At 40.9% G+C, this 19,935-nt stretch overlaps 2 protein-coding genes across 2 annotated transcripts; one reads left to right on the forward strand and one right to left on the reverse strand.

Moving 5' to 3' along the window:
- Window positions 1-5,838: 5,838 nt before the first annotated feature.
- On the forward strand, window positions 5,839-7,256 carry LOC103706653 (LOB domain-containing protein 1-like). Its single transcript, XM_008790827.4, has 2 exons — window positions 5,839-6,256; window positions 6,563-7,256. Exons 1-2 carry the CDS (start codon window positions 5,996-5,998, stop codon window positions 6,908-6,910), a joined length of 609 nt encoding a protein of 202 aa, XP_008789049.1. The 5' UTR covers window positions 5,839-5,995; the 3' UTR covers window positions 6,911-7,256.
- A 7,080-nt stretch (window positions 7,257-14,336) lies between these two features.
- Window positions 14,337-18,342, reverse strand: LOC103706652 (tetraspanin-3-like). Its single transcript, XM_039133041.1, has 2 exons — window positions 17,474-18,342; window positions 14,337-15,032 (listed from the first exon to the last, which is right to left on the reverse strand). The coding sequence occupies exons 1-2, from the start codon at window positions 18,005-18,007 to the stop codon at window positions 14,688-14,690; spliced, it is 879 nt and encodes a 292-aa protein (XP_038988969.1). The 5' UTR covers window positions 18,008-18,342; the 3' UTR covers window positions 14,337-14,687.
- Between the last annotated feature and the right edge of the window lie 1,593 nt (window positions 18,343-19,935).

Genomic DNA, 19,935 nt, shown 5'->3' on the forward strand with positions numbered 1-19,935 from the left:
GCCTCAGCTAAAAGGGCAGGATTATCGCTACGAGTATATCGCACACAATACACCGTAGCAGAATATCCCTCTGCTTGCAAATTTGGCGGATGTTGTTGCTGGAATGACCATTGCCTTTGCCCATGAGAATGTTTGGAAAACCACGCCACTGTTGCTGTGGTGTTTGTGTTCATTTATAAAATAGCATTTACAATATGTTGTAATAGTGCATCCATAAAATAAGATACAATCCGTATCATGCAATAAACTATTATCTAATAACAGCTACTACAATTATGAAAGATTTCTCAAGATTTGATTTACCATTGAAGAAGTCCTTCCTGTGTATTCTTGACACACCCGACCCCTCTTCTGTATAACCAGTCACTCTCTTCAGAAATGGATGCAAAAGCTCTGTGAGAGACAGGAGAAAAGGAAGTGGGGTTGGAAAAAAGGGGTTTCTCAGTATGATCATACCATCTTGTCTGCATGAAGGAATAAAGGAGAGTGATACTTGTTAGGATTGAAATTGCGTGTGTGTACGAGTGAGAGAGAGAGAAGAGTGCATGCATGAGACTTTCCTTGCAGCATTCAGTGGTGGCAACATCAATGTCCGGCCTTATCTGGAAGTGCTTTGCCAAGTTGGAAACTGCGGTGAGATCCAGGCGGAAAGGGAAATCCCGCGTGGGCCTGAGGGCACGTAGCACGGTGATGGATTGGATATGCCTGGTGTGAACCATCTGTCCCCCCACCTCTGGGTTGCACCTTTTTCTCGACTCCAATGGCAGTGCTCATGCGAGATTATTGTGAGCAGCCGATGCATCAAAAAAAAAAAAAAAATCCATGATGGGTTTGGCCCGTGAAGCTGCGCCTTGATTAAGCATGCCAACCACCAAATTTTCTCTATGATGATCATATTCTGACCAAAGAACGAATAAAGGGTTCTATCATCAAATGTTTCCCAACATAATTAATTAATCAAGCAGATACTAATAAATTACTTGTGATGCATGCAAGGAGCAAGATAAGTGCATGTCGGGTGCTGGTTACTGCCGCACAAATATCAGAATTCGTGACGTGGAATGATTCTAAGTTGAAGGGTGATGCTATAACTCTCCAATTATAGTGATGATATGACTTTCCAGTTATAGATTTGAGCGACTAGCATATGTAGTTGGATTAATGCTTGGAATTAATAATGTTTAAGTTTAATTGGATCATGTTAGCTTCATTGTAAAGTTTTCTGTTCCTTTCATTTTATTAAAGAAAGGATTCTAGAATCATTTTTGGTGGAAGATATTTGTGCTTCAGAACGATCTTTATAAAGTTACTATACCAAGTAAATGGACGGCTTTAAGTTAGAGTTGATAATAAAATTCAAAGAACGCAAGAGCATTAAGCTTGAAAAGACTATATTAATTAACAAAACTACAGTAACAAGGCTAATTTTGAGTTCATCGTCTATAGCAAATCTGAGGCTTGATACCATGATAACTGACCAAAAGCTTAATTTTGAGTCCTGAAGGCTGAAGTTGATAAGGAAAATATCAACATTGCATATTAGACTTAATAGCCGGGATTAGCAATTGTTGACCAAACTCGAGGCGCCCCCTGATAAGGAAAATATCAACATTGCATATTAGACTTAATAGCTGGGATTAGCAATTGTTGACCAAACTCGAGGCGCCCCCTGTATTCGCCGACTCGCCCCGACCAAGCTCTCTCGGGGCGCCTCCTGCATTCGCCAACTCCTCCCCTTCCCGACCAAGCTCGGAGCACATTCCTTATTCGCCGACGTGCCCCGACCGAGCTCGGGGCGCCCTCTCCAATAATACGCTCTGACCCTTGAGTTCGGGGCGCTCTGCCGAGCACACCTCGGAATCCGGGATGCTAGGTTAGCCTCAGTACCCGTCAAGCCGACCTCACCAAATGCATGATGTGACCTCTCGACGAGCTCGATTTTGCCAACGGTTGCACCCATGTGCCTGCCCACGCCCTTCTATGTGGCCGTACACTACGGCACTACTATGCCATGCTTCGCTTGCTGGCCCACAACAGTCAAGGATAGCGCCACGCTACCCTGGCCATACCTTGCTACGACTATCAACGCCTTATCGTCGTCAAGAACGGACTGTACTGCGCGCCACAAGCAAGCTTTGGCTGCGCGCCATCTCCACTCATGATGAAAACGGGCTATACCTCCGCCACTTGGGCGCCCCTACTGGGACTATAAATGGCCCCATCAGGCAATACTTAGGGGACTTTTGGCTGGACCAACTGAGATTCACTTTAACTTGAGCGTCAGAGGGCCCTCATCAGAACCACCGGTGAGGCTTTGTGCAAGTACACCGCCGATCGTGGGAGGTGGCTCTTATCCCTTTCCTCCATGCTCCGGCAGCTCCCTCGACTCCTCTGACATGGTCACCCTCGGGCCAAATTTGAACCACAACAACAATATAGGTCATCTTTGCATCTTGTGCATAGCAAGTGTCCCCCATGCGAGTTTGAGTCAGGTTTAAATCCATATCCAAACCCAAAATTCGTATTTAGATCTAAATCCAAATGGAGACACAACTAAGATTTTATGCCCATACCCAGTATTAGATCTAAAGATGACCGGCGGCTACTGGGTTGAGCTCTGAATATAAATCACATATTTAACAAATTATTTTGTTACACTTATGATTTTTTTTAATTTCTTAGTGAACCCAAAATATTATTTTATGAATCAAGAAACACAAAAGAAATATATGATATAAAAATGTAAAATATTATATCTGAAAGGACATCTATGATCAGTTATTATCTTTGTTATCTTACCATCCATGCAATTAAAATAACATCAAGAAGAAAAAATAGTTTACATAGTCGCCTTTGGTGCAGTTCTTAAAACATAACAATTTCACTCACATCCAAATTGATGGAACAAGATGAAGTACAATTAATTTCAGTACTATTTATTTCATTTTTTATAATTAAAAAAATGATATTATATACATTACAGATAACTCTCGGCTAGCCATTTAATTGGGCGAGAACTGAATTATAGTCTATGTAGATTCAGAAACATTGTAGCACAAATTCGAGCTTGTCATGAGCTGATCAAGGTTTTTGTGACCAGATTCATGATCTTCAAATGTTTATAGGTCTGATAGTTGGGCTTCAAGTTGGTAGATTTTTTATGTTTATCAATGTGCCCATTGTAGGAGCTTGTGAGCTCTTAGGATTGGAGATTGTCAAACAATGAACGGAAAACTCTACTAGTATATTACTTTGAGCGAGGACTTGAGTTAGAGTGCAATCTAGAAGATCAATTATACAACTATACAAAATCTAATGGACCTTCCGGTTGGACCCACATTTGGCATTAAGCAAACCGCGCCGGAGATAGAAGGCCACGTGTTCGGGACTAGATTTCTTATGGATAGCAGATAAGATTTATCCAAGCATTTGCAAGATAACATGCTCAATTAATGTGTCACACGAGGAGGTGTTATAAAACAAGCAAGAGAATTAAATAATAGATATACGATGACCGATGATGTCTCTTTTCTTGGCATCCATGCTTAAGATTGACTGAAAGTAAAAACTGGCAGTGAATGGTCTCCCACTCACGCTTGATAACTCCTTCCATGGCGGATGGATGGGTCCACACGGCATCGAAACAAGAAATTAAAAAAAAAAAAAAAGCACGGCAGACTTGGGATTGGAACGGAATTCCAACACCTAACTCACCTTCCACCCATACACTACGGGAGAGGACTACGTGACTCCCTTTTCCAACCGGAGGAAAACGGGCCACCCTGTGGAAAGAAATAAAAAAAAAAAACCCATATAAGAGAAGAAATTACATCCAATCATAGTTTTTTGTTTCTATAAGTTACAGAAAAGAGCGGATAATAATTTGTTTGTACAGCTGCATGATGCATGCGGTGTAGAATATAATTTCTACTATAAGAGACTTAAAGATGATAAATTTAAAAGTAAGAAAAAAAATGGAAGAAAGAGGTGTTAGAGAAATGATGCAGGTCCCTTTCTCGTGCCCAACGAGCTGAAGCTTCTTCAGCTACATTTTGACTCTAACCTCATATTGTGCTGGCCAGGCCAGTTGTTAGAGAGTGATAGAATTTACTGACTTTGGATTTGTGTCCATCTCATAGCAATTAGGTGGGTAGTTTTCGGAAAAGAGTGAAGATTCTTCTTGCTTTGGCCAATGACACAGCGAAAGAATGAATTTCGACATAGTAAAATGACATCTAAAAGGGACTTCATATCGAAATATGATATAGAGGAACTTGGTTGGGTATCATCATCAACTCCTTTCAGTAATTCACTGGGTAGATTACATGCTTTATGGGGCCTATAGTTGAGAATTTTAAAGCACATGCTCACGATTAAGAATGTGCTGCCGTTGAACACCATGGCTTACTGCAAATTTTCAAAAGGAAATGACAAATTAAGAGTAGGTAAGAGTTAGCGTTTGATCTAACATAATAAGATAATGTATTAAAAAAATATAGCACAATAAAATAATTCTTGACCTGCTCCTCAAAAAGAACTTCTTTCCTTTCCTCATCCATTATAATATTGTAAGTTTTTTAATGCATGACATCACCGTGTCACAATTGAAGGGAGAAAAAGAGAGAAGTTTCCTTTTGAAGTCGCAAAGGTGTGACATGTTGGTTAAAAAAAAATAAAAATTTCACATCATCGATTTAGTTCATAAGGCAAGAGTAGGTTATGCTTGATTCGGGCAATATTTTTTGGTTCCGAAGAAGGTATAGATCATATTTTAATATCGTTTATATAGTTGTCCATGCGATATGAAATTTTTGGGGATTTCCCAGCATCTTCTATTGAAAAAAAAGTACCATATTACATCACTAATGTCAAAATCTAACATTATTAGTGTCACAATTTCAAAATTATAGGAGCAAGGTCAAACATATGGTTGAAATTCAATTTATTTGAAACGTGGTTGAGCCAGTTTATTTTACGCCAGTTGTGTAATGGAAAACTAAAATCATTTCACTAAAACAAACTACAATGCAAGGTGGGGTTCAAATATAGTTTTTCCGTGTCTCTCTCTGATCTCTCTCTTTTGCTCCTCCATGCATCTTGTAAGCTAAAATAACAATAATAATGATAATAATTAAATAAATTTATCTTTCTTCCTCTCCATCCATCCTTCTATCTCTAGAAGAACTCTGCTCACCAATTAAGGGGAAGGATAAAATTCAAGAGATGTGACATCGACAACGGCCATGTTTACAGTAGCCTCTAGCCTCTATGAGTGTGTCAGTGGTTGCTAGAAGCAGCACCGATGCGTAATTTGGTGGCCATCATAGAATTTTGACATGAAACATGGCGATGTCTCAATTTTGGCTGTCCTTCCACATTTTTTCTGTCCATAAGCATTGGATTAGTCTTAAAGTGTTGGAGACTTTTTTATCATGTTTATCTGGGCACATGCATGCCACATTCTCAAATACTTGGAATTTTTCTCTCTACCCTCTCCTCGCCTCGCTTCTAACGCCCGTTACCACCTCAATTTCGTTTTCTTTCCATGTATGCAAGACAGGTGTGCAGCCTCTCTGAGAGAAGGAGCTCAGGCTACCAAATTTTGATGTCTGTAACTAAATATCCCATCCATCCCTTTCCACCCCGGTCTAACGAGAAGCAAATTTATCCGGCGAATCGAAGCTAAAGTAGTAGCTGGTAATCACTAATCAGCCAGTAATTATCAAAACGTACCATACGGCCCAAAAATCCCCTCGGTAGTCGGGTGCGACCGGAACCGCGCCGCTTGGAATAGAAAGTTCCAGCCGGCTGAGGTCAGGGCTCGTCAATCCTTACCTCATATCATCATCGCTGCCTCCAAAGTCTTTCTCCATTTCTCTAGCTCCCTCCCACTTCCTCTCTATTTATCTCGTCTCCTGGCCTCAAGGAACTACTCAACCGCGTTCCGAAAGAGAGTCCACCAGTCATTCTTCGGCCTTCTCCCGTTGTGCTTTCCATGGAGCCAAGTGACACCACCACCACCTTCCTCCACCACCACTTCTCTTCCTCTCCTTCATCTTCTCCAACCTCCTCTCCTCCCTCCTTCCCTCCAACTTCTCCTCCTGTGGTGCTCAGCCCCTGCGCCGCCTGCAAGATCCTCCGCCGGAGGTGCGTCGACAAATGCGTGCTCGCCCCCTATTTTCCTCCGACCGAGCCGCTCAAGTTCACCACGGCGCATCGCGTGTTCGGCGCTAGCAACATCATCAAGTTCTTGCAGGTAACTAAGTACTGATCGATCGATCGCCACCCTTCCCATTTCAGCTGCTCTCTCCTCCTCAGCTTTTGATTCATCATCAAACTGCCAGCTATACTCGAGAAAATTATATATTTAATGTTGACTTTTAGAGTCAAGAATATTGCAACCTAATCCATTGTTGCGGCATTTTTATATGTAGCATTGGATGATTAAACTAATTAATTTGTTTAATTACATGCAGAATGTTACTTTGTTTAGTCATCGCTTTCAATAATAGACAAGTAAGCTCGCATTAACCATTATTCGATCTATTCCAATGCTTAACAGGAGCTGCCGGAGAGCCAGAGGGCCGACGCAGTGAGCAGCATGGTGTACGAGGCCAACGCGAGGATCCGAGACCCGGTGTATGGTTGTGCGGGGGCCATCTGCCAGCTCCAGAAGCAAGTGAGCGAGCTCCAGGCTCAGCTGGCCCGAGCGCAAGCCGACCTCGTCACCATGCAAGCCCAGCACGCACACCTGATCGCCCTTGTCTGCATGGAGATGGCTCAATCCCAGCAGCAATGCATCCCTTCGCAGCCCGTCGACGGCCTCGCCGCCGGCCCTGTCGTCGATGCGTTCTACCTCGACGCAGACAGCAGCCACGGCTCGATATGGGAGGAACCCCTCTGGACATGAGTTGAGCAGATGGATCCAAGATCTCGAGTGCTGATTAGATCAGTGGGGAGAGAAGGGATTTGAGAGAAAAATGAACCGTGACGAGGAGATAGCACTGATTGGTTATTGTATGGTCAAAGTAGAACAAGAATAACTAACAGTCTCTTAATATAATTAACACTGTCGGCAATTAGATCGGCTTCTACCTTTACCAGTCCTCCCAAATCGAAGGAGGGTAAGGGGTTGAGACTTGTTGGTGAGCATGATGTTGCGGTTGTAGTCCAAGTTCATGAGTTCCTTGTCAAACATACTATTGACTTCCTAATTGTAAACTTGTCCTCTAAGAAACTAGCTGGTGACTCAATCAGGATGCTTCTTTTGCGAGCAAGCAAGCTACAATCTTAGCCATGGATTAATCTCGTGTCCTTTACGAGGAAATTCAGCACAAAAAACCTGGAATCCAAGCAGTGAAAGCTTGAAGCCTTCCACGTTCGCCTGCTTCCATAATCTCAAGGCCGATGCAGACAGTCCATAAGTCGATCCAGCGGCACGTTCGCTTACGTTTCCTTGACGGAACCTTGGGAGTTTAGAAACACATTTGGAAAGGGGTCCTTTTCCTATAGCTTTAGGAAGTATAGCCAGCTTCTGGTCCAAATTACTGATCATGATTGGACTGATGAATTAGGTGCAAGCCAATTCGCTCTCGTATCGAGCACCTGTTTGGTAGAGAGATCGGGACCCACAAACCAAATTTCGTCCTTCCTTTAATAATTATGTTATGTCAGTGCTCAGAGTACGGTTTCTCTCTCAAACCTACATCTGGTTCCTCACTAGACTGGTTAAAAAATTGCCCACTCTGCAGATGCAAAACGTCTGTCGACCTCGAGTGGCAAGGTCTTAATCTAGCTAGCCACCAGCTTTTCCTGTTGTTATGCGGAAAAAGCTATAATAATGATGGTTTCGTTCCAGATTTCAGCAAAGATGCAGTAACTACGACATACTGTTCATACACATCTGACACCATGGCTGCCTGATGGATTTTACTGTTTTGCAAGATGAATAGGCTTTTCCATGTCTTCTACTTGGCTTCCTCTTCTTAGTAGGCCGTTACAATACGCATTTATTCTAAGCAAGAAAAAGTATTAAGCATTTCTGAATAGACCTGATTACAATTGCGTGAAGACAAGGCAAGCTACTAGAAGTACAAACATGTCTGTAAACGCTGGCACCAAGACCTTTGGGTTTAATGCCTCGTTCTTAAATATTTCAACGCGACAAGTTCAGAAAAAAAGACAATAACGCATTACTTCTTGGACGCGTGGTTAACTTCCATGCAATTTCCAACGTCATTTTAGTTGTGTGTCTGAACGCAACGCTGGCGGCTAAAGTTCGGCAGCTAGAACACGCTGATGCTAGGCCAGCTTATAAGTTAAGCTGAACCACCTCCACCAAACCTAACAGGATCTAGTGAAGCTTCTAAGTCAATGAAAGAGGCCTTCTCGATCTATAGTTAGAACGGGCATAACAAAAGTCGTCCCTGGATATATATAACAGTATATAATCGAGGCAAAGTGGGCAAGGTTTCAGTATTCCAAGCATAACAAATGTTGCAGATTTGACCCTAACGTGGTCCCCAAGGGCCAAGCATTTCAAATGTATGCAAACCAATCTAAAAAGAAGAATAGGTTCGTACCAAAAGACAAGTCCACCAACTTTCTCTATTTTCCTTGGTGGACGTTGGACTTGGGGTTTGATCTGGGTCAGAGAGAACAAATTAACTCCTGTAGCCTAGTGGGGAAGGTGGGCAGAGAAAACTCATACACCTCAGCCTAGTTAGTAGAAAGTCGGTATGAAACAAACACAGGATTCCAAAGAACTTCTTTTAGGAGGCTGACCCTGTAGGTTGAGATCATAGAATTTTTTAAACTAGACTTGGTCTAAATTTAACAGCCCCAAAGTCTCTAATTAGTCTCGAAATAGATGGTTTCTTTTGCTAGGCCGTATGCCAATGGCACGTTATGATGAGCTGCTTTTCAAATTGGCCAAGAGAAGGGCTCTATGGGACATGAATACTTATAAAATGAGCCATGTGATTTGAAAAGTTGGATACTTCTAGAGAGCACTAGTGCTTCAGCCAGAGACCTTCAAATTTCTAATAGCCAAGACTATAGCCTTAATGGAGGGTGCCAACTAGTGTAGTTGGTAAGGTCATTGAGGGTTGATATCAATGACCAGCTGAATTTGAGTATTCTTTCACCCAATTTTAACCTGGGTTCCTTCCATCCCATCTCTTAAAAAAAGAAGAAGAAGCTGTAACCGAAGTATATATTCATGCCACTTTTTATTTAGAGGAAGATGTGAAGGCAGTATGCAAGCATTTATATAACATGAGTAATTATTCATAATTTCTATGAAATCATTGGTGGCCTTCCACTTATTAATTTCCATTGTTTTGAAAGAAGAAAAAGACCACCAACTTATATAAGTCTTTTATTTAACAAAATTGTCCTTTGCTTGGCATAAATAAACAGAAAACCAGCAAACTCTATCTTCATATATACGTTTTTGGGTGCTTTCTAGGTACTTTTTCGTAGCTTCAAGTTTACGGCCCCCTCAGGGTGCACTGTTCAGGAATATCAGAGTCATTGTATCTTGTGAGAGAACTTGCCAACATCCTGCACACCAATTTTAAGGCAGATTCTTCCTCAAGTCAATGTCACTGCAACATTCTAATCAATAGTCTTAGTCCCTTTTCAGTTCTACACTGCTAGCTTCGTGCTAAACAACTGCTCCAACCTCTAGAAACCAGGGAATTTTTTGGACTATGGCTCAGACTTCTTTTAACTGCAATCCATTTAATTCCAAAAGGGAATTTGCCTCATTGTTTCCATCATCCTTGTAATAATAGTCCCCAAGAATCTCTTAGGAAAGCATGTCAGTGCTCCAGCCTTTTGATTGAGAGAATGTATGCCACGAGTATGTAAATGGACAACCAATCAATGCATCTCTAATGATGGAGCAACCACCCGATTTTTGCATTAGATTATGTCTGCTTGCAGGAAACCGTTTGACCAGTTTCATTTGCAAATTAATCTTATAGAAGGATCGCCAAAGTCCTGCCCCAGTTAGAGAAGAAAAGATTGAAGGGAGATGTCAGCATAAGGTAATGAGAAAACTTTAGCAGCGTATGCCACTAATTAAAAGGAAGATCTACCTAATAGCATGCACCAAATGTGAACTAGATTCGCTTTGTTTGAAAAGTTGCCGTCACATTTAGCCAATATGCATGGGACCCTTCAGACTAGTTGATATCTCTCCTTCTGTTAGTGTATCAAGCTTTCAGGAACATGGCAGGTCCTCTTCCGCCCTTTCTAAAGAGCTTGCAGCCAAATAAGATGGGTCCAGGTGATAATTAAGTACCCCACCTTGTTCTTGCTTTTTCTCTTGGAACATGAAGAGCGGCCGATCATTTAGGAAGTTTTCAGACTTAGTGCTGATTAAGGAAGTTTTAAATGTCATAAAAGAGATTTCAAATTAAGAAAGGAGATAAAAATAGCACACTCATCTAAGTTTGGTTGAATATTGTTGTCAAAATGAGGTTTGACACAAAATATAAACAAGTCAGGGAGTGAACTAAAGTGCATTAGATTTCAGTGCTGGATTATGGAGATTTTAGTTCCAATTTAAACCATGCAACATGTAGTAAATGTGATGATCCGTGTGGGCATGTGTTTAGTCCTGTATTGGTTATTAGTCAAAGAGATCTTGGGTACTTATACAGAACCACAGAATCCCTAAAAAAAAAAAAATTCTTCCAGATAGCCTTTTTGGGTGAGAACCTATATTGTTATAAATAATATCAAAGCGAACTTAGTCCATAGCCATGTGGACTAAGGGATACTGTAGCATTGGCCCATTGGGGCTGACCACAGGCCAATTGTGGGGCTGACGAGGACGTCAGAACTTGAACAGAAGAGTATGTAAAGATCAATGAGAGCGTGTGTTTAGTCCTGCATTGGTTATTTACCAAGGAGATCTTGGATATTTATAAAAGACTAAGGAATCCCCCCCTCCCCACCCCCCCTAATAAAAAAAAAAATCTTCTAGCTAGCCTTTTTGAGTGAGGCTTTGGGTTGTTATACTTATCATAGAGCTGCAACTTGTAAATACTGTGGCAAGAATCATGATGGACCTTGTCTTAAGAAGTTGGAAGAATGCTTTTCATGCAACAAGGTAGGACATATGGCAGAAGATTGCCCTATCAAGAAAAAAGATAATTCAAAACCTACCAAACTAGCCGACCATAAACAAAAATAAGGGAATGCATGGGTGTTCGCTTTGATCCGGCAGGATGCCAATGCAAGTGATCAATTAGTGACAGGGATCATTCTAAACAACTCCATAAATGTTCATGCACTATTTGATTATGATTCTTCTATTCTTTTGCTTCTTCCAAGTTTCTATCTATTTGAAATACATATCAGAAGAATTGAATTAGTCATTATATGTTGCTATATCTCTTAAGAAAGTTATTCTTATAGATATTTTGTTTAAGATATTTTGTTTAAGAATTCTGTTTCTTAGATAAGAAAGTTAAAAGAGTCTGTTTAGATCTGAGTTGCACAGCAAAAGTATAGTGAAATAGTATAAGAAGGTTCATCATACTTAAAGAATGAAAGTCCATCAAGTTTCAAAGGCAAAACTCTTTGGAGGGGAGAAGAATGGCAAAATTAGGCCAACTGGGCCCGACCTGGACCAAAGACAATAGGCTTAGCTGGCTTTCATTCAAAATTCAAAAAAAAAAAAAAAAACAAAATAAGGGATCGCAATTTCTTGCCCGAGCAGCTCAAATACCTATCATTGAGGCGCGACCGGAGGAGGCGCAGCTTGTGCGAAACCCTTGGGGCCGGTGCTAACAGTCGTGTTATGTTCCAAATTTGGTGCGTAACGGTAAACAACAGAAGTGGGCTACGAGCTTTTTGGCGCTGGTGGGTGAAGATGTCCTGCCCATCTTAGCCGGGGTCCAAAAGAAGAGGTTGAGAGGGATACATCTGCACCCACTACATGCTGCAGCTAAGATGTGACTGTTTGTTATTATTATTATTTTTCATAGGTTTATGGGCATAACCCTCTTGCCATAAGTTCGTAAGTGGAAGCATCCAGAGAACAACCTTAAAAACTTCTAAAAGCTTTCACGTTTTTTTGTTCACTCCAGTAAAGATTTATCTCTGGTTTAAAATCATGTTGACCTGTAACTTTACTGCGCTTTTTGAATGGTTTAAACACTTAGATTATTTATTAGAAAAATGAATGGTAGTATTTTTATTGAAAAATTAGTGGACCTGCATGAAATGGTCCACATGCTATTCTTCATAATTGTAAATTTTGAGTTTGAATTTTGTGGAGAAGTTAGATTGCCTTTTTTTTTTTTACTTGTCTTGCTCTAGTTTTAAATCGTTGGTAAAAAAAATAAAACTACCATTGTTTTGCTTGTTCGATTTTTAATTTCTTCTTTGATAAAGAATTTCTCTTTTCTTTAATCACATAGCAGGGAGACTGCCTTCTTTTCTTGCATGGTTCCACTATGCTAGGAATAGTGACTCAGTAAGGGCCACCACAATTTGAATCCTCTTTGGTGCAGCTACCAAGAGACTTCATGGGCAAGCTAATTAGCGGATCTTGGTACACAAAATAATGAGTTGGCCAGACTATTGTACTTGTATTGAAATCATGGAGCATGATTATGTTAGTGTAACAATTTTGGACCTCACCCAAAAAAGCTAGCCAGAAGGTATTATTTGAATTCTTTGATCCTATATAAATACCCAAAATCTATCCAAAAAATAACCGATGCGGGACTAAACACATGCCCACATGAATCCTCATATACTCTCCTCATTTAAACTCTCACATCCTTGTTATGCTAAGGGTTTAAATCCATTCAGATTTAATTATAAATACCACGATCAACTCGTAGTCAGCCCGAATAAATCCGTGCTGCAGTGTTCCCTAGTCCACATAGGTTATGGGCGAGCTCCGCTTTAATACCATTTATAACAATCCAGAACCTCGCCTAAAAAGACTAGCCGGAATGTATTTTTTTTTGTTTCTTAGTCTTATATAAGTATTCAAGATCTTCTCGATGAATAATCGATGTGGGACTAAATATACTTCCGTCCGGATCCTCACAGTTAGTCAAACCATAGAAGATGAAGATGTTCATCTATCGTACCATCGATGATGATCGTATGAATTTTTCCAGTGTCTCTGTAAGGATTATTGCATCACCAGTGTATCTAATGATAATATCCTTAAAACATTGCATGCTGTCGATGCCAAGTACGGAGGTGAAAGACCATTGATGGATCCACATGGAGGCCATATCGACAAAAATTGATCCAATTGAGAGGCCAAGCCCGGCCCTTTCATTTGTCTTACTTAACCGTGAAGCTTTGGTCCAAGATGTCAAAGTTCGGCCTACTTGAGCTCGCCCAGGGTGCACTGGAGCCAGTACTAGATAATTGGTGAATGCATGACACTCTTGCCAAAGTATGGCAAAGCGATACCACAAGGTGTCAATTAGCCCTTGTTCAGAAAAATTAGGTACCAATTAGCCCTGGTAGCAAAAGGACTCGTTACTGAATTATGTTTCTATAGGGGGTTTATACAATGAGTCAAATCTCAAGTCTGAACTAGTCTCGGCAGATTTGACATTAGATTCAATATATAACATGTAACTCATATAGAAACTTAATATTGATACAAAATTGCGGACACAAAAATATATAGTTGTGTCATATAATAGCATAAAGAGCTTATTAACATTAAAGCATAATTCTTTTTTTTTTTTTTTTTTTTTGGGTTTTGTTGTTGGGGTGGGGGGCACTGACATTCTAATAATTACCTTTTGTGAATGCTCTTGGCTGTTCCAAAGTACTCCAACTCTAGCCTATTAATTTATTTTGCAAATTTTAATATGCTTTAGAGCCAGTAGTTGCATATGAATACGCATAAATGAAAGTAAAATGAAATAATCACCAACTATAGTAGTTGGATTTGCAAGTGCTCGGGACCAATGGAAAATGCATGGAAGGAGGCTCAAGACAACTAAAAAACTACATGAAAAGTTTCATTTGTAAAAACCGAGCCAACTTCAATGTTCAACATTTCAGTTTAGCACTGGCAATCAGTACAGTTGGTTGTTGAGATTGAAACAGTTAGAGGGAAATATATGTTTACATCCAATATGGAGGACCATGCTTTAAAATATTATCATTTTCACAGAGAAGCTGCTTCCCTGGCAGGTAGGGAGACCAGATGGATAAGTTTTCCCTTTCCACTGGCATCAGGGTTCTCCAGAAAGTATCTACAGAAAATTCTTCTTTCAGTTTATAAATCTTTTTCATTCAATACAATTCAAGTAATGCGAATCTTAAACTTCAGCTACTTCAGAAAAAAAATAAAGCATGCAATTAACGTATGATTATTCAACACAAGCACAGCCACTCGAAGAGGCTAAAACAGAACTTCTAGGAGACTAGGATGAAATAATTCAGCTGTTTCTCAGTAGACAGCTTGTACTGTACTCAAACAGAATGGACCCAAACAAAACTAGAAGGATACAACAAGCACCAAGCGCATAGAATTTTGATTCAAGCTTCTGCTCTTCCTTAGGCTGCTAAAAGACCAAGAAGCAATTGCTGGTGAAATAAGGACACCTTAAGTAAGAGATCATACACCAAACCTTCTAAGTATCCAATTTCTTTTCTGTACGCAAAACTGATATCCGACAGCCTGGTTAAAACTGCATCCTGCTAGGCCGTGCTTTAGTCATCATGTTCACTCCGAATGGCTCATCGTTGTCTATCCTCTTGCTGTTCCTGAATGCAGCACACCCGATGATGTATACGATCACAAGAATAATCAGCACCACAATGTTGATCACGGAGACCTTCCTCCAGCTATGCCTGATGCTTGCAAGAACCCCAGCCTTGCAAGAGTTGCACTGGTAGCACAGCTGCCGCTGGTCGTTGCTCCACCTGTTGCAGTCAAGATCAGGCACCGCCATTGCTCCTCCAGAAGTCCACACAGTCTCATTCACATAAGTGAAGCCGCATGATGTGGGCGGCTTGCAACACCCAGACTGCATCATCAAGCATCAGAAACCACCAAGTTAATAGGTCTGGCGATAACATCACTCTTAAGCCTTATCCCATGCAAACTTCTGAAAAATCCATTGCTGTTTGTTTAATTGAAGGACTGATTTTTCAATTATGCCACCATCTTGGTTTCTTTTTTTCATATAATGAAGCTCAACTCATATTAGAAAAGTGAAGATCATTGAAGTGGCATCATATATTGCAAAGTTTATCTTTTCCATGGCGAAAGTTGTGATGGATCATAATTTTCTATCTACCATATGCACTACTTCATTTAGGCTGAGAGCCCATCATATGACATTTTCAAGCTATGAACAATAATATATTGATCCAAACGTACCAATCCTGTATCAATGGCATATGATATCTCCTGGCTAAGAGTAATGTTAAGAACTATTACCTTCCTAGAGTTTGGTCTGTGTGTTCTTTAAAGCCAACAAAAGCTCCTTCCAAACTTAAACTAGACTCAGATCATTTTCAAGTTAGTTCCGTGGCACCGAAGAACCTAAAAGAATCCTTAACAGTTATGGTGTGAGGGCAGGAGAAGCAGGGAGGATTAAATGACAGGGATGCTCCCCACTACAAAAGAACATATGTTGCTGGCCTTATCTAATTAGCCATCAAGACAGACGGCAGGAGTTGAAAGCCACTCCAGCCTCCCCCCCCTGGGTCTTTCTTCTATTGGTTGGAAGCTTCCCTCTCAATGTTTAATGGTGGTGGATCCCACCGTTGGCAAGACATTAACAACCTCATTCCTCAATCATGCAGCAATGGTGGTCCTCCTTCCTGTTTGTTGCAAAAGTGGAGAAAGGAACCTCCATAGTCACTCTGTCATATGATGCAGCTCTTGTGTTCTTTGAGTACCCTTTTTCTCAACACAGAGAGCTAACATCATCATAAAGTAGAAAAGAGCTGGACTTTCTTTTCTTGTTTCATTTTCTTTCCCTCTATTACCATGTTCCAGATTTCAATTAATAGTCAAGTAGATGGGATGGAGAGTTTGTTGTTGATGCCCATAACTGTTGAATGCATCCTCCTAACTTTATTTAGGGAGCATTTTTCTAATGTCTAGTATGGAAAAAAGGATTTCTGAATCCATAGCAGAATGAGGGGAATAGAGGTGACAATTTACTCCGTACCATCGAGTATCCAACCCAACAAAACCCAACCCTAATGGGGCAGGTTTTACTCGACCTGAACAAGGTGAGTTTTACCCAACCCATTTATTGATGGCAGGCAGGTTTTCATTTTAAAACTCGTAATGGATTCGAGGCAGGTGCGGATAACGACAATATCTACCCCGAACCCAATCCGATTACATACAAGCCTTGATGATTATGGTGATTAGGAAGATAATAGGGAGAAAAGTATCATGATCAATCATGAAAAAGATTAACCCATATGTAAGGCTACAAGATACATTCTTAGTTGTTCCTTTTTTTTCTAGTTAATTGTTTTTCTTAGTTTAAGAGATATTCGACTTTCAAAAGAACAATATTTCCGTATTGTTTCTATTATTATTGAAAATTTCGTTTCATACATTCCATATCTTTGACTCTTATTTTATTTAATATTATATGCAGTACTGAGATTTACTTTTAAATTTTTTTTATTTGGTTGATTTATATGGAAAAAAATAATTTTTGCAGCTTTATATGTCTCAACCCATCCCAATCCATACTGTCTAACTCTACTAGCCCCGTCCTGCCCCGAGGTGGGTCTCGGATAGATATAGGTCGGCGGTTCCCTATTGCAGGATGGGTATGGGTAACGACCTGCCCAACCTATATTCACCCAATTGCCATCCCTAGAGGAAACAACATAGTTATACTGAGTTATTGACCTTCTAATTTTAAAAGCCTTGTTTAGCAACTAGAAGACTTACATGCTAAGCTATCCATTTCTTACACTTATACCTATAAAGAAATCTTTAGAGGGAAGGCAATAAGCAAAAATATTTAGCAAGTCAGAAGAAAGTCAGTAAGTGCTCTGTGATTACTCAAAGAAAAAAAAAAATTAAAACAGTAGATACTAGCAGAGTACAATTAAAAAATAACTCAAAGAACAGAAGGAGAGAGGAAGATAGAACATAGAAAAATAAAACGAAAAAAAAACAATCATGTCTGCCATGCAGAGTATATGGATCCATATAGATTCCAGTTGTTATTCAAATCATTATAATGATAGGAGAAAGAGATAACCATGATCCAATGCTACACCAAATGAATCAAAAGGGGAATCACCCCCAAATCATGAATTAAAGAACACCCACGCCCAAAAATCCCACCTTTGCGATCCCCTGCTCCTCAAAATCCAAACTTTTTTTTTTGCTCAAAACGAATAAATGTCCAATCTTTCTTGCTCAAAAGAAATAAAAACCCAATCTTTCCCCTAAATAATCAACAAACAGAGCAAAAGAACGCACCTCGATAGGGGAGAGATGGCGCTGGTAGAACATGTCGGCGGACTCCAGCACCAGCATCCCCGTGGTCGGATCATGGACATAGTGGGCCATCCCCTTGCAGGCGCCGGCGTCGCGGAGGCAAGCCCTGATATTCGCCCAGTAGCCGGGGTCGGAGACGCGGTCCTTGAGCCACCCGGAGTAGTCAGAGAGCTGGTACTCGAGGAAGTCACGATTCATGATGACCTGGCCGTGGCCGCGGTCGGTGACGGCGAAGGCGAAGACGATGAACCCCAGGAGGGCTGCGATGACGAAGAACATGGCGAAGAGGTAGAGGCGGAGGAGCCAGGAAATGCGGTAGCAGGCGCCTGCGAAGCCCATCAGGGAGATCACCATGATGGTCACCCCTATGATGATGATAGGCCACTGGAGGAACCGGAGGCAGTCCGTGCTGTTGGCCCTCGCGCTCAGCCATATCCCTCCTCCCAGTATCGGAATCGACACCAGAAACGTTATAAAGTTCACCACTCCTATGATCCCTGTGCTCCCCCTCAACATCTCTGCTGATACTTCTAGTACTAACAACAGCGAGTCTTTTTTGGTCTATCTTTAGATCTCTCTCTCTCTCTCTCTCTCTCTCTCTCTCTCTCTCTCTCTCTCTCTCTTTCCTTCGTTCTTTTCTTCCTGTTTTTCTTTGTATTAATATGAGATGCAGAGGGGATGCCAAATGGAGCAATGGGGAGCGTGGGGGTGAGCAAGTGCTAGCTTTGGGTGGGGAAAATCTATCGCAAGACTGCAAGAGAGAGGGCGGAAGGATGAGGGCTACAGCCGCCGTAAAGATAAGTATTTATATTATCAATGGGCGAGGGTGGAGCATGGTTAGGTGGGGTTGAGGCCTTTGGGGAGTAGTATGTTTTCTCTGGCGTTTTTGGAACTTGACAGGTTAATGGAGTTCAGACGATGCTTTTAAGTTTACACACTCACAAATGAGCTAATAATTATAGGTCATCCTTTATCTATGAGAGGCCAGAGTTGGTGTCCATTGTATTGTATTTCTGACTGACGAATGAAATGTTGGTCTTCTTTTAATACTAATAGGTGTTTTACTTTGATAGGTGAGTTTGTTCTAAGCTTTAATCAGAATTAAGAGGTAACCAGGTGCCTGGAGCTGTTCTCTCAAATGATTGCGCATAGGTCAATTGGAGGAACCACATTGTTACAGTTGACAACAGCTTTTGACAGTGCTTCTGTTTGTCCTTAGTCTTATACTGTGTCAAACTATGAGTCGAAGTGCATTCTGGTCGCTGGGGAGGGACAGTCTCACATTCAACAATCTCTTTTGAAGTTGTAGCTTGGGGACAGTCTCATGAGATTTTTCAATGGAAACCGTTCTAATTTGCTGGTACCCGAAAATTGACAGCCTAAAACAATTGAGCAAATAAGAGTGGGGGTATTGATCAATTAGCTACTTGGACTAGAGAAGTGTCGGGCTATGAACTGGAAAAAGTGGAAAGAGTTTCTATTCTTGAAATGAATGCAATATATGACTTAGAACTTTGAGGTCCGAGAAAACCAGACACGCTCAAAATGTCTTTAATGAGAATTGCAGCTTAGAAGAAACTCATCTTATTTGTTTATTTTTGTTTCGTTCACTCTTCCTCCAGGAACACTGTCGATAGAGCTGGACAGCTTTTTCTTCATACATTCCCTCGGTTTTCTACATCCTTATCCTCTTTAACCTTTTCTTAAGCCTTGATTAACGTATCACTTGGCTGAGAATTCTGAAAAATACTGCCACTGACCAGATCCAAAGAACCCGAATCTCGTGTTGGTCGGTGAGGTAAAGAAACCACGCAATCTTTGGAGAGCCTGCAGCCAAGTTCGAGTTGGAAGAGTAGTTGAACGAGGGTATTCAAAGAAAGGAATAAAAAAAAGGGATGGCGGAGGGGGTGGCGGAGGGGGACCACGCGAGTGACCTTTCCCCCTCCCGGTGCAAGTAGGGGGGTGACCACACCCACGTGGGCCGAATCCCTCCTTGCCTCCCTTATGTCTTCTTGTTTCCAGGAAAAGTCTACTAAATAATAAAGCAGGATGGGGGAGTTGAAAAAATGAACATCAAACACCGCCCTCCTCTTATCTTATTCCTTATTAAATTTTATCCAAATCCATGTATAGCCTATGCGTTATGTGTCAGTCGAAATAAAAAGATTATTAAGTGGACTAGATTCACTGTAGATCTAAAATAAAATTATTGCTATTATACATTAAAAAAAAAAAGAAGGAAAAATAGAGTGAAGAGTAATGAGAAGTAAAAGATTCATGGCGATCCTCGGCAAAATCATGTTGAGAAAAGTATTGATGCTTCACCTTTTCTTTTAACCTAAAGGCACCGAAGTTTCCAACCAATTTGCTTCCCACAAAAGTAATTTTCCTCAGAGTTCTTTATGAATGTTCCGTCCCCTGGTGACCAACTCAAAGCATTCTTA

The sequence above is a fragment of the Phoenix dactylifera genome, chromosome 13, assembly GCF_009389715.1.
Source record: "Phoenix dactylifera cultivar Barhee BC4 chromosome 13, palm_55x_up_171113_PBpolish2nd_filt_p, whole genome shotgun sequence".
In the NCBI taxonomy this organism is placed as follows: domain Eukaryota; kingdom Viridiplantae; phylum Streptophyta; class Magnoliopsida; order Arecales; family Arecaceae; genus Phoenix; species Phoenix dactylifera.